The 14816-nt window shown below is 35.2% G+C and overlaps 4 protein-coding genes across 7 annotated transcripts; 3 read left to right on the top strand and 1 right to left on the bottom strand.

Annotated features, from left to right (window-relative positions):
- The first annotated feature begins 438 nt into the window (after positions 1 to 438).
- Positions 439 to 1328, top strand: LOC120260182. Its single transcript, XM_039267622.1, has one exon. The coding sequence runs from the start codon at positions 474 to 476 to the stop codon at positions 1326 to 1328; it is 855 nt and encodes a 284-aa protein (XP_039123556.1). The 5' UTR covers positions 439 to 473.
- Positions 1329 to 5522: 4194 nt separating this feature from the next.
- LOC120260069 (U-box domain-containing protein 9) lies at positions 5523 to 10016 on the top strand. Of its 3 annotated transcripts, XR_005536383.1 has the most exons (3): positions 5523 to 5874; positions 6289 to 7520; positions 9917 to 10016. XR_005536383.1 is itself a non-coding variant. In XM_039267514.1 (2 exons), the coding sequence occupies exons 1-2, from the start codon at positions 5605 to 5607 to the stop codon at positions 7360 to 7362; spliced, it is 1320 nt and encodes a 439-aa protein (XP_039123448.1). In that variant the 5' UTR covers positions 5523 to 5604; the 3' UTR covers positions 7363 to 7790. The 3 variants fall into 3 exon arrangements, 2 of the variants coding, with proteins under 2 accessions (XP_039123448.1, XP_039123447.1); XM_039267514.1 differs by lacking the exon at positions 9917 to 10016 and having other exon boundaries at positions 6313 to 7790; XM_039267513.1 differs by lacking the exon at positions 9917 to 10016 and having other exon boundaries at positions 6289 to 7790.
- On the bottom strand, positions 9403 to 11005 carry LOC120260070 (cytochrome b561 and DOMON domain-containing protein At4g12980-like). Of its 2 annotated transcripts, none has more exons than XM_039267515.1 (3): positions 10276 to 11005; positions 9910 to 10164; positions 9403 to 9832 (listed from the first exon to the last, which is right to left on the bottom strand). In XM_039267515.1, the coding sequence occupies exons 1-3, from the start codon at positions 10873 to 10875 to the stop codon at positions 9590 to 9592; spliced, it is 1098 nt and encodes a 365-aa protein (XP_039123449.1). In that variant the 5' UTR covers positions 10876 to 11005; the 3' UTR covers positions 9403 to 9589. The 2 variants fall into 2 exon arrangements, with proteins under 2 accessions (XP_039123449.1, XP_039123450.1); XM_039267516.1 differs by having other exon boundaries at positions 9695 to 9832; positions 9914 to 10164.
- Positions 11006 to 12262: 1257 nt separating this feature from the next.
- LOC120259835 (60S ribosomal protein L32-1-like) lies at positions 12263 to 14342 on the top strand. The gene is made up of 5 exons (XM_039267283.1): positions 12263 to 12320; positions 12445 to 12476; positions 12589 to 12683; positions 13767 to 13948; positions 14047 to 14342. Exons 3-5 carry the CDS (start codon positions 12594 to 12596, stop codon positions 14174 to 14176), a joined length of 402 nt encoding a protein of 133 aa, XP_039123217.1. The 5' UTR covers positions 12263 to 12320; positions 12445 to 12476; positions 12589 to 12593; the 3' UTR covers positions 14177 to 14342.
- Positions 14343 to 14816: the final 474 nt, after the last annotated feature.

Genomic DNA, 14816 nt, shown 5'->3' with positions numbered 1-14816 from the left:
CTCTTACCCAAGTGAAAAACATGCTATCTTTTTTTCAAATTTTTTCCACATATATAACAATACTTTCCACACGTCTTTAACCTTAGTCCTTGCGCTTATTCAAAAGCTCATAAGACGTTTATCCACTTTATTAAAAAAAAAAAAACACCCGACTCCCGTTACGAAGAGCCACACCACTCCAACCGCACGTGCCACCACCCAATCCAATCCCCTCTAATCTCTGGTGGTGCTCCAGCATATCCATATTCCCAATAAATCCCAATAAATATATTTAATAAATAAATAAATTTAAAAATGGCAAGAAAAATATATAAAGAAAAAGCAGCTCACCGCTTTCATGAAACTGTGATCCGCGGAATATTCTCTGTAAATTCCTTTTTTCTCTCTCTAACTTTCATTTATATATATATATATATATATATGTATATATATTGTCACGTCCTCAATTATATTCATCGCTTCTCCACGCATTAATGGCCTGGTTCGTCAGAAGAGCTAAACGGGTTTCGGATCCATTAGCCGAGAAAGTCCGCGCCCGAATCCGAGGAGACGATGGCACGCAGGAACACGACGACGCACCCGACCCCTCTTGCTTCTCCGGCCTCGTCCACGCGTTCCTAGACACATACGACGCCGGGCCAGAGGAAAATTCCTTCTCCGGCGACGACGACGACGATGAAGACTCCGGTGAGGACGAGTCATGCGTGGCGCACGTGGCGGGGATGGTATCGGAGCTGGTGAACTCGTCGGATGGGCTCCGGCGGAGGGTGATTTCCGATGTGTGCGATGCCGCTAAGGTGTTTGATGGAATGCCGCCGGCGTTGTATAGGAGAGCGGTGGTGGGGAGGTTGAGGGAGTGGGGGTACAATGCCGCGGTTTGCACGACGAGGTGGGAGAGCGCCGGCGGGCTCACGGCGGGGAGCTATGAGTATGTGGATGTGGTGGTGGGGGAGAAGGTGAGGTACATAGTGGATCTGGATTTTAAGGCGGAGTTTGAGATTGCGAGGGCGACGGTGGAGTATGAGAAGGTGGTGACGGAGTTGCCGAAGGTGATGGTGGCGGAGCCGGAGGAGCTACGGCGAGTGGTGAGAGTGGTGGCGGATGCGGCGAGGAGGTCGATGAAAAGAAATAGGTTGTATGTGCCGCCGTGGAGGAAGGGGAGGTACTTTGTGGCGAAGTGGACGGGACCGTACAACCGGACGGTGAACGCCGGAGGTATGACGGCGGCGGCGGCGGCGGTGGGGGTGGAAGATGGGGTGGAGATAAAGTGTAGGGCGGTGGGGTTTGGGGCGGGGGTTGTGATTCCGGCGACGGCGAGGACTAGGTGAAGGAAGTGTGGGGCCCGGTGGTGATGTTGATAGGGTGGTGACGTGGCGGTTGGTCAGATGGGTAGAAACGGTAGTAGGGAACTTTTGACAGTGGATGTGGGTCATGGTGTGTCTTTGGCGCTGGCTTGTGGATAAGATTTGGTTAACCATCTTCTTTCATGAACCTATATGTTATTAACTTATTATTATTATTATTGATTTAAGTGAATTATTATGGACTGATATTTTTGTCGGTGGGGGAATTGGCTAATTTTAATGTAAAGGGTGTGGTGTCTAACTATTTGATTAGTTCTTTTATTATTTTCTATGCAAAAATAATTGGTCATGGATGTTAGTGTTTGCTGCTAATATGTAATAATGACAATTGCTTGATTGGAGAATAATTTGGAGTGTTGGTTTTGTATGATTTTTCTTTTGAAATAAGAGCTTGAACTCTTTCTTTTTTATTTATTTATTATTATTATTAAACTATGATGGATGGTTAAACTGATTTGATTATTTCAATTTACATCAAGTAAAAGATAAACATAAACTACTTCTTGGTATTGATTGATCTACCTCCACCAAAATTTCATTTGCATGAATCCAAAGCCTAACTAAACTGCTAATCTTAGTTTATTTATAAAAACAATCACTTTTTTTTTCTTATAAAAGTAATAAAAATAGCAAAAAAAATTTGATTTATTGGTGCTTAGTTTTTATGTAAAGATATTTATCATGCGGAGAACACATGATTAAAACTCAGCACACTTCAGATGAAAGCATAGATGTGTATAAAAAGATTAACTCCATATTTATGCATATTGTTAACATATAATTTATTTCTATTTTATCTTAAAAAATATATGAACAAGTCATATATTAATATGTCAGAGAATGAACTTAATCTATCAATACATAATACATTTACATTTATGTTCTCACGTTATAAAATCTGAAAATTGAATTTGTCTAACAAAAATGCATTATGGAAAAATTACGGTGTTAACAGGTGATAGAGTTTGTTCGCTTCAAGGGATTACTTTTAAAATAGTTGTATAATAAATAAATAAACAGTGCAATGTACTCAATGAACACAAAGTCACATGATGTGCATGCAATTGCAATTTAATATAAAAATATTGTTGTAGTACAACAGTGACATACACTGTTCGTACTATTTTTAGTGTTTTCCTCTGTACTTCTAACAAACAAAAAAAATTAACCTTTGATAAAAAAAGTATTTTGATTGTTGATTTTTTTTTTAAAATAATTATTTTGTTACGTTCCTATGAGTCCACATCCAAAAACTCAAAACATAAATTTGTTTAAAAATATATCAACCCAAATGAATATAAATTTTTAGTAATGCATTCATAATTTATTTATTTTTTTATAAAAATTTAAAAATTAGTATCGAAAGCATACAGTTTATCCACATTATTTCAAAAAAAAAAAAAGAACATACAGTTTATGCATTTTATTTTTTTGAGTTTTTTTCATATATGACTAGCAAAATAAATATATTTTATATATGAGAAAAAATTTGTGTTATTGTTTACTATTTTAATAATAGTGATCTTTTAACATGTTTATTGACATTTAAAAAATTAAAATTACTATCAATTTTAGTAGTCTAAAAGCAATAAAGCATATATATATGCTGCCTTGTGCTGAAAGTATTTAAAACCCAGATAAACATAATTTTTTTTATCTAAATCTTCACTATTTTTTAATCTTCACCAAAAGGTTATAATTTTAAAGAGAAATCTGAAATGAAATGAAATACCATTTGTAAATTATATATATAGAGATAGATTTATTTATTTATTTATTAATAAATATAGGTAGTCTCTACGGTTACTGATAGATCGAGAGAAAAAATGGAGGAACACTCTACTTTCATCAGATGTAGTCTGGAGTTCCTTAGTTCTACGGTGGAGGAACAGGGAGACATATCGATTCCGGATGCAGGGCATGAACCACACATTGGCTAGTTGGGTGTGAGTCAGGGGGTGATGGAGGCTGTTGCTTTGCCTCGTTTTTGTATTTCTTGGTGTTTCTTCTTCTGTACTTTATTCCACTTCTTGTGGTTCGTAGTTGCGCCCATTATTTTATTTTTTTTCATGGTAGGGTTTTGGGGTTTGGTTGTTTCTTTTGTGGTTTATCCACATTTTTTTAAAAAAATAATAAATAAATATAGGTAGGCCACATCCTCTAAATAAAGACCAAGCATATCTTTTAGATAACCACATTAAAGTATTTTAAAGATCTATTATCATGATTTATTATATACAAAAATTACAAAGAAGGTAACAACCTACTGTATATGAATTTTCAAATCCCATCCACCTAAACAAATTGGGTCACTCCTTTCTTCATATGGAAATAGTTTGTAATTAATTTATTGCCATGTTTCTCATTGGTCTAATACTAAAATGGGCATATGGAATTGAAGGTATTAATAATAAATAGTGGAGCATATGCCAAGGATTGAACCATCTTTGGGAAAATCAAAGTCTGAGGTTGAGTAGATGAAACATTATCTTTTCAAGTGTAAAGAATCTACTCTCTGGCTCAATGGCTCATGAGACCTACCAGTGGCCATGCATGTCCTTTTGGTTAATTTTTTTTTATACCTTTTATTTTTTATATATACCTTTCCAAAATAAACTTAAAACGTATTTATTTTTTATTTTTGGTATATAAAATATCTGTAGAAAGAGGTCCAAAATTGGATCAATGAAAATGATGATCCTATATTCTTATTTAAATAGCTTTGTGCCAAATTAATTAGAAAGTCAACATGGTTGTTGCCTTCTTGAAAGATATATATGCTTAAATTCTGATGGAAGTTTATTAAATTTAAATGTAAAGTATAATTTAAATAAAAAATATAAATGTTTAAAATAAATTGGAAAGTGTTATAAATAAGAATTTTGTTTTTCTTGTGTGTTTGTTCTATGTTTGTTTTAGTTGGTTTTTTTAAAATAAAACAGTCGTTTATCCATTTTTTATCAATAAAAAAAATTTAGAGGTGAGCATTTGATTTATTTAATTCTATCTATGATTATAGAAGTTTAATTTTAACGATATGTGATACTAATTTGTAAACCTTGAGTTGTTCAAACCGAACTTTGTTTATCTTGGTTTGAATTTGATTCCCAATAAGATGGTTTTTTTAAAACTAATACAAATTTGAAAATTCATATATTTATGTATTATAAAAATATTAAAATGAAGATATCATGATAATGGGAATTGGGATGGGATTTTTTTTTTCTTCATATCATTGACTTGCCTCTAAAGGTGCGTTTAGTTCGTGATAATGTGAAAACATTACCGGGTATCTTGTGGTAATCTATTTAGATTACCATCTTCAGATTACCATTATTTGACCGGCATCAATGTCTTTAACCAGAAAAATTAAAGTTTGAATCAATCTAAGCTGAGGTTAAATGGTTATTTGTCTTACATGTTCATGTTGCTTTTAAATTTAACATTTGTCTATAGCTTCACAGTTTTTTTGAAAAAAAAACTTTGTTCTGATTTATTTATTTATTATCAAACATTGTTGTTATTATTAATGCTTTCTATGCAAACAACAGCTTTAAACCTTATAATAATAATAAAATAATAACACTTTCAGATTTTTTTCCTTATTATGTTTCAATTGAAATTCTAAAACCTAAGAAGCTGGGAAAGATAATTTTAATTTGATCATTAATAATTTTGTTTTTATTTGAATAAATCTTCGTACTGTTTGTTATATATATATATATATAATTCAACCATTCATTGACTCGCAGAGTGATTATATAATACCTGATATCTTTTTAAAGATAAGAAAAGAAAAGGAATGTGATGAATTATATAATAAGCACATGAATGATCAATAGATTTTAAAATAATTTTTCTAATCCCTAATACCATCAAACTTCTCATAAAGAATCAACTAAAATTAAAAATAAATAAATAATTTAACCCTGAATATAGTATTAAAGACCACTGAATAATTTTTTTTAAAAAAAGAACCCCAGAATAATTACAATCGAAAATCACAAAAATAAGAGGGAATTTATAATTAATACAAATACGAGGGGCAAAAAACAATAACAAATTTCGAAATTTGTCAGGGAGTATTATGTAAAACTTTCAGACCAGTTACTTTAAATACACGCATTGAATGAACCGCGTCGGGTTTCATTTCTCGAGACTTCTTTTGCGCTTCTCTGTGAAGTAGTTATCTTCATGGCCTTCAACGAAGCAGAGCAAAAACCCTCAGCTTCGGAGATCAATGGCGAAATCCGGCGAGCGGCCTCCACGGGAGAATGCGTCGAAGCAGCTGAGGAGTGAGCTGAGGAGGCTGATGCTCGCCATCACCGATGATGACGATGTTCGGTGTGAGATATTCAACGAAGCCTTCAAAACCCTCGTGGCGCTTAAAGAGATGAAGTTTAATGGCGGCAATGACAAGCCGCAGCAGCATCGTCAAGTTCCTGAGCATTTCTTATGCCCCATCTCGTCGAAGATCATGAGGGATCCTGTTGTGCTTTCTTCTGGCCAGGTCTGAGCTCTCTGATTCCGTTTAATTTCTATTTGTTATTATTATTATTATTTTTATTTTTGGTATGAATTCTTGTAATTTTTCTAATTAAATGCCAAATAATTTTGAAACATTGCACTGTCTCTGCTAATTATGCAGTCTGAGGTAGAATCATCGCTCACTGTTATCATTTTCTCTTTGATTTTCATGAATGAATACAATGTAGTTCCATTTGTGTGAGAAGTTCTAATCAACTTGTGTTTTCTTAGATTATGCAGTCTTAGAAGTAGAATCATTGCTAACTGTTATTGTTTTTTCTTTGATTTTTATGTGTGATTAATGATTATAGTGTAGCTCCAATATTTGTGAGAGAATTTCTAATCAACTTGGGTTTAATTTGTTAGATTATGTATGTGATTTTGAATTGCTATACAGACCTATGACAGGCAATACATTCAGGAATGGCTGAATTCTGGCAACCTAACATGCCCACAAACTCAGAAAGCCCTCTCCAACACAACACTCATTCCGAACAATCTTGTTCGCGGCATGATTGGTGAATGGTGTTGTGAGCATGTTAACACTATACCGCGGCATGAGTTTCATGAGGAAGGCCTTATTACAAGAAGTGAAAGGTATGTATTTATTAAGCTAGTTGAGAAGATCTCCTACTCCTCAGTCACAGAGCAGAGGGAAGCTGCTAGGGAGCTCCGGCTCCTCACCAAGCACAACCGATCATTTCGGGCTCTTATTTGTGAGTACCCGGACGCTATTGCTCGGTTGCTCTCTGTGTTGTCAGTGCCTGAATTGAGTGAGGATAATGAGGTCCAAGAAGACATAGTGACTGCGATTCTCAATCTTTCTATCAATGACGGCAACAAGAAGATTGTTGGCAAGAACCCCTTGGTTATTCCCTTTCTTATTGAGGCACTGGAGACCGGAACTATGGAAACAAGGAGCAATTCAGCTGCGGCGCTCTTCACCTTATCTGCTGTTGATTCAAATAAGAGTATGATTGGTGAATTAGGTGCTATGCGACCTCTCCTCGATCTTCTAGAGCATGGCAGCATGACTGCTAAGAAGGATGCTGCCTCTGCGATCTTTAGCCTGTGCACTACTGTTGAGAACAGGGTGATGGCGGTGAGAGAAGGGGCTGTTGCACTTGTTTTGAAAAACATTATGGATCAATGCCTTGTAGATGAGTCATTGGCTATCCTCGCAATGCTCTCAAGCAATCAAGAAGCAGCAGAGGAACTTAGAATGAGTGTTGGGGTTCCTTGCTTGCTCAAGGTTATAAAAGCAAACTCATGTCCCCGGAATGAAGAAAATGCAGTTGTTGCTCTCTTTTCAATATGCATGAATGATAGAACAAAGTTATTGGAAGTTGGTGAAGAGGAGAATTTGAGTGGTGCTATCTCACAGCTTGCTCAGAATGGTACTTCAAGGGCTCGCAGAAAGGCATACGGAATTCTTGAGAAGCTGAGAAGGGCAATGTACATCACTCATTAGATCATCCATTGCTTTTGCTAGGTGCCAATGAGAGGGAGACAACAGAGAACTGTCTTTATATATCACTTTCAACAGTTCTCCTAGGGTGGACATTTTGTATGTCATCAAAAAAACCGTGCATAGATAGCTCCAGGATCAGCAAATCTGCCTCATCACTGGTTAGTCTCCTTGCTGGATAGAGTCGATCTATGACACCTTTCTTCATAGAGACTATCATTCTACAGGGTTTTATTTCATTTTCACTATAAATTGCTTCTATGGTTTTCTCATGTGTTTCTTATCTGTTACGTATGTGCTTAATGTTTCCATTATACTGTTGCACTTGCTATAGATATAAGATACATGCAGACAAAAATATTTTCTGAATTGTGCACTTGAAGAAGATGAGATTTTCAATGTGGAATAATTATAAACAATAGAAGCACAACACCCAGCGAAAGATGCTGTTATTGCTCATATTTTATCATTTTCCATTGACACTGCTAGCTGGTTTTCCTTAACTGCCTTTTAATGCTGCGTCGGACCATATAAGGCTCTAGTTTCCTGTCATTCTTGAAGTCATCAAACATGAGTCAATTTATGAACAGAAATAAGTGCCAGCACTTGCTCTGCATGACAGGAAGAACTTATTGAACATTAGCAGAAATATTTCAATTTGGGTTTTGCAATCCTTAGAGCTTTTAATTGTTCTAAGCAATGCAGTATTCTTTTAAGCCTACAGTGTTCTATCTATATTCAAATATAGAAGAAGTTAAATATTAGCAACTTCTTATTGTAATCTTCAGTAAGGGGTGTATAAATCTTATGTTCATCCCATGAGTTATATCAGGTAGGCAATTGATTCTAAATTGTTCAATAATCTTGAATTATTGGTTAGAGACATTACTAGGCTATTATTCCCGAACATTTTACATTTGAATTATGTTTTAAATCCTAACAATGTACAAGTCAAAAGGCACACTTTGTTTAGCTTTTTGTTTGCACACCAGTGAATATTAATAAGCTGTTATTGTAAAATCTATGAATGGCATGAAAAAAAGAGAAACTACTTTTATTTTTTTCCTTTCCCAACCAAGAAGAGCATCATTATAAGTTTATGATTATTTCTTTATGTCGGCCTTATATGGATAAGATCATGTTCAATCTGGTATAAAAGAGCTGCATCTCCGGACATCACCTGATACTGCTCACACCTACCGGAATGATGAAATGATGAAATGATGAAATGATGAGAATTTGTATGAATGCAATGGAAAGAGGAACAATTATTGTCATCATTCATCATAGCTATGCTAAAGTTGCTTAATTAAATCTAAGTTTGAAGGTGATTTGCATGTCAATCCTCTCACCTATCACTCACCACCTTTTATTTCCTTTGCCAATCAAAGTTAATTGTGGTTCACCACCAACCTCATATTTGCTTTGTTTGCTTCCAACTCATTCATGTCTTTCAGACTACTTCATTAGCCAACAAAAAACAGTCAGTGGTGGTAGATTAATTTGAATTTTTTTAAGCAAAATTAAGTTACTCGGTGTTATTTTTATCTTAGAATAATCTAAATTTAATTTATATCTTATCTAGAAGCTGTGACCATTTCATTAATCTCTCTCTCTCTCTCTCTTTTGGGAAAGGTTTTCTTGATTGTTTTTGACATGTTAGTGTATTAGCTTTGATTACTTTGAAAAATCAGCCACCTAACAGTGTATTTTTTTCTTTTTAATAGCTTTTCATGGCTCGAGGGACCCTGTGTGTTGTTTTCTTAATCAAATCTCAAATTAATTTACTTTAATCAGTGGAAGGAGGGAGGAGAATTAAAAGGAGAAGCATATCATGGGTTCTAGGTGCAGTCATGGAGAATCACATAATATTATTTCCTATCCTTTCATCAAAGTTTGAAAATGACCTCCATTCTTTCTTTCTTTAATCAAAGTTTTTGAGCAAAGAACCCAAATAATGTTTTATATGATCCTGTTTGCGCTGTTGACACCATGTCCTAACTAGTTTAGGAAAGCAAAGAAAGAAAATATAACACCCCAAAACCTTATAATATATATACAAATAGCAAACTCATGTATACAATCAAGAAGTTAATCAATCATAGAAAATAAACTTGTAAGCAAAAAAAACCCAAGACTAAGCATTGTCCAATCTTAAAAGTACTGATGTTACTGACGGTGTCCTTGTCCATCTCCGGCGGGCCGGGGGCGACGCTATCGACATAGCATCTCAAATCCTCCTCCCAGCCACAATCCAGCTTGTGATTTCCAAGAACAATGCAATGAGACCCAAGCCACATATAACAATAATATAAACATGTACCCATTTTTTATCAGGTTGCAGGATTGAAATGCCTTCAAACACATTGATGATACCCATGATAATAACTGCATAACCTACACCGTGATGATAAACATTCCAACATGATCTAATTTTGTGCTCCTTTCTTGGTCTCACAAACAATCCAAACACCTGCAATATGAAAAAGCACAGTGATTATAGTCCCATAAGGATTGATTTAGCAAATAATGACATGAATATATTTATACTTGCAAGGTGGCAAGGGAGAAGAGAGTGATGCCGAGGTTCCTGTGAGTTGTGTACTCTACCCTCTTAGACTTGCTGCCGAGGCTGAGACCGGTGGCCCAGCCAGTGACTCCAACAGCATAACCAATGAGTTGGCATGAAACATGGAGGTGAAACCAGGATGTATCTTTAGGCCTGAATGCCTTCAAGAACCTTGCAATCATAGCTCCAATTGGAAGTAGAATTCCCCAACTCACAGCATTTAGTACTCCATGTATCTAAAATTCATGGTTGAGATAAAAAGTGTTCACATTTTTCTATGGTAGATATATATATATGACTATCAAATCAAATGTAGAATTACTAATGCAGTAAAGATGATTGCTAACATTTTTTTCACTGAGTGTAGAGTCAGCATTTGCAGAAACCAATGCAGTGACCACATCTAATTTAGCCATAGAATTGAGGTTCTGAGGGCCAAACTCATGTTTATCAGGAACACCACTGGTGACAGAAGTTCCCACCTGCCAGACCTGGTTGAGCTCTGTCATCCCTTGCAGCAGCTTCACCGTCGCAAACATCTGCATTTCTCCGCCAACATACTCAGCCTCAAGCCCCCACGTCTCAAACATTATCGGTAACGGTAAGACCGGGTAGTATGCAGCAATATTGAAGGTTTCGACGGTGAGGCTACCGTCCGGGCGGTGGAAAGCAAGCAAAGCTTGAGTGCCTCTCATGCCAGTGGAGGTAGGATTAATTCCCCATGATATCCAGCCATTGGGGGAGGCTGGAGTGGCGGTGAAGGCTATGGAAAGGGTGGAGTTGGCAGCGTTGTAGGTCCAGTGAAGGGAGGAGGAGAGACTTGGCAGGTCTCTGCAAAAGTCGAAAAGGCGGTTTGAGGACAAGGAGAAGGTGTTGCAGGAGGGCATGGATAGTGAGGGGAGAAAGAGAAGTGAGAGGATGAAGATGAAGTTTTGAGAAGATGCCATTGGAGTGATGGTGGAGGTGGTTGTTGAAGGTTCAAGGTAGGGGGTGTTGTGGGTGAATGGGTCTTTCTTGTATTTTTATAGGGAGACTTGAGGAGGGAGTGTTTTTTATATTTTGTATTTATGGAAGGAGGGAAAGGTATTATTGGTCTGTTTAGTTTGTTGATTTTATTATTTTGGAAGTTAATTTTAATTTGCCGCTGGTAAATGTGTACTGCTCGTTTTTGCCAATTAAAAATAGACAAATCACTTGATACTAAAAAGGAAAAATAACATAAGGAAAGCAATACGAGAGACAACAAGAAAAAAGAATACATTAAACATACAGCCCCCCAAGCCAGAGATTAAATAGAGAACAATAATTTTTAAGAAAATGATAAACAAGATAACCGGCCGTTACAGTGGAGAACACATCTGACTCCATAAATATATATATATATATATATATATATATAAAGTGAATAAATCACCTACATTAAAGAAAGAATAATTTGACTCTATAATAGATTCCACAGTACTCTTTTTGACTTGTTAATACTTGTGATTTTTGTGGGAGTAGTATTTTCTCTCATATCACTTAAAAGTCTCACATTTGAGTTAAAAAAATCAAATTTTGTTTCTTTTGGTATAGATGATAAATTCGTCCAATTTTAACTTTTTATACTTACAAGTTGAAGACACCTACAGGATGAACATGTGAATAATTTTGTATATTAAAAAATGGCATGATAATGTATTCGAGTTGAAGATACATTCATTCATCGTGAGTTATATGCTCCATGACTTCAATCAAAATATTTTAGGTTTTTTTTAAGCTATACCACTAAAATAGAACCTCCATAAAGCCCCCACACATCTACTAAGGTTTTAAATTTGCAATTTTCTCACAATTTTTTTCTTTTTTTTGATAAATGCTGCCTCGGATGTTCTTCAAAAGCGTGACAGTATTTATATGTTATGTATTTTTCATAAACTTGAAATTATTTGGTTATATGTTTGTCAGTTGGGTTGTGTGTTCAACATCTATTGTATGATTTGGTGGAACACTAAAATTATTTTTTTAGATTGTGTTTGTTCATTTTTTTAAAACAGAAAAACACTCAAAAGCTAGTGCCTATTGGGTGAGGTATGGGTTCAATAATTTTTATATATACATATATATATATATATATATATATATGTAAACTATCTAATTATAAAATGTTAAAAATTATATATGCAAAATAAACTAAATAAAGAAAAACAAACAAAGCAATTCAAAATGACAATAATAGCCCGTCCACTTCATAACTCGAGTTTTGTTGCAGAATAGCCGTCGGATCAGAATGAACGGTTGATAAGGACCGCATTACGTACTATAAATATATAAGAGTGCTGGTCCAACCGGGTCTCTCTAGGGTTAGGGTTTTACAGCGCGGGGAGTGAGAGGGAGAGGGAGACACGCCGCTGTAAGCTTTTGATCCGCTTTTATTCTTTAATCTCGCCCCTTTTCTGTAGTTAGGGTTTGGATTTTCATTCATTTTCTCCTCGTTTTCATTTGATCTAATCCTACTATCTACTCCCTGTTTGCAGATCCTCTGGTTTGTATTTGCAGGTGATTTGAGGTAAGTTTATCTTTTTCGTTCTGTTTATCTGAGATTGTTTTGGTTGTTGTTTGGATTTGGGATTGTTTTCATGACGATTTTTTGTTTACTGATTTTTTTTCATCTTTTGAAGGAGAAATGGCGGTCCCGCTTCTGTCAAAGAAGATCATTAAGAAGCGCGTGAAGAAGTTTAAGAGGCCTCAGAGTGACCGCAAGATCTGTGTCAAGGTACATGGCTTCCAATACTATTTATAATCACGCATCAATGTAGAATTTGAGTTAGTTTTAATAAAAATTTGACCTTTGAGAATATAATTGATGCACCTATTTGAATTAAATTTGTGCTAGATTTATAGTATTTGTAATGTTGAGACATGTCATTTTGATAATCTGGATGTTGAACTTAAATCGTATGATTAAACAAAATTGTTTGTGATATAAGTCATGGCATTTTTTTTTTTTTAAGATGCACCAGAGAATACTTTATGTGTCAAGGTTTTTAATTACTCCCTCCGTCCAATTATATGTGTCCATCATAATCATTTCATAAAAAGTCGGACAAGTTGTTAGAATTGAAAATTTCATAAACATTTAGCTTAACTTTCCATATTACCCATTTTTCTTTCCATCCCCTAGTTCTCTTTCTCTCTATGCATTTTAGATGGGAACAATGCATTTAAAGAGATTTGTATGGTTAAATTTGAAAAATTAGCCTTTATATTAAAGTTATTAAACATGTGGACAGATACTTTGTGTTAAGAAAAACAATACTTATAATGGGACGGACGGAGTAGTGAAATGTTATTGCTTCAGGAAGCATGTTTATTTCTTATGAAATTCAAGGTGATATTGTTCCGGGGTCTTCCAAGTTCAAATTCGACATAGTTGATGTGGGTTTTTCTCTGTTGGAGTATTCAATATGCAACCTATTTTTTTTTACAGTGCTTAGTTTTGGTGTTATCTTGTCTTTACAATGCATATTTGAATCACCTTTTGGAGGTAAAGGAAAGATTTATATTGAATGAGTATGATCTTGTTGGATTATGATAACTGGCTATTGACTCTTATTTAACACATGTCCAAGTCATGTGAATTGATGCCATGCATAGTTCAAACTGTTGATTCTATGAGACCATTAATGATGTTTGTTATAGTGTGACAGTTTAGTGTTATTCTTCATGTAGATTTATCTGGTGAGCTAAAGCTTTGTCATCTTCTTGTTATTAATATTAAATTGAAATATTTGTGGTAGAGCATTATATGTAATGATTCTAATTGAGGTTTACTTGCATTTAATGAATGTGATGTTAGCCTAGTTGGCGAAGGCCCAAGGGTATTGATTCTCGGGTCAGGAGGAAGTTCAAAGGATGCACCTTGATGCCCAATATTGGTTACGGTTCTGACAAGAAGACTCGACACTATCTGCCAAACCGCTTCAAGAAGTTTGTGGTACACAATGTCTCAGAGTTGGAGCTGCTCATGATGCACAATAGGTATTGTGATGATCTGTGATCTGTTATGTAATTTTTTTAATTGTGGTTTGGTTTTCGTCATCTTTGTATGAAATAATGATATTTGGTTTTTATTGCAGGACTTACTGTGCTGAAATTGCACACAATGTTTCCACTAAGAAACGCAAGGAGATTGTTGAGCGAGCTGCTCAGCTTGACATTGTTGTTACCAACAAGTTGGCTCGGCTACGGAGCCAAGAAGATGAGTGAGGCTTCCCTAGATTTTTGTCAGTTTGCTAAGTTTTATTGTTCAGACTGCATTCTTCAGCTAGTGTTTGTTTGTATTTTGGATCTCAGACCTATTTCATTACCAATTTTTGTTTAAGTACTGTGTTTGCTTCTACTATTTGTTCAAGTTGTGTTTTTTGGAACCTTATACCCCCTTTTGCATCTTGTTGTTTGTCCATGGCATTTAAGCGATTGTTGCAGTAAATATTATGCCCTGTACAATGGATCAAACTACTTGGCTATGAGATCAACTGAACAATCTATTTTAAAGTATTAGTCTTTAATCTGCTAGCTTATATCCTCTGGTTAATAGGTATTCTTTTATAGTCACCTCTTCTATCAAGAAGTGTTTTGGTTTTTTGGAGATGCGTGTTGGATCTGGTTTGCTGGAATTTTTTTTTATTATTTTTTAATTATGGTAAAGTGGAGAGTATATCGTAAAGGCATTTATCTTGTACAAAATTATTTTTTCACGTTTATCTCCCGTTATGTTCTCGTTCATAGAGAATGTCTACTTTCTTGGCGGAAATTCTATTGTCTTTACAATGAAAATGTTAATAAAATAGTCATGCTTGTTTTGAATTAGTACTTTTATCTTGAAATCTCACGTTATTACTCTCCT

Source organism: Dioscorea cayenensis, chromosome 5, assembly GCF_009730915.1.
Source record: "Dioscorea cayenensis subsp. rotundata cultivar TDr96_F1 chromosome 5, TDr96_F1_v2_PseudoChromosome.rev07_lg8_w22 25.fasta, whole genome shotgun sequence".
Taxonomy (NCBI): Eukaryota; Viridiplantae; Streptophyta; class Magnoliopsida; order Dioscoreales; family Dioscoreaceae; genus Dioscorea; species Dioscorea cayenensis.
The sequence above is the reverse complement of the archived record's forward strand: the minus strand, read 5'-3'. Positions and strand labels throughout refer to the sequence as shown.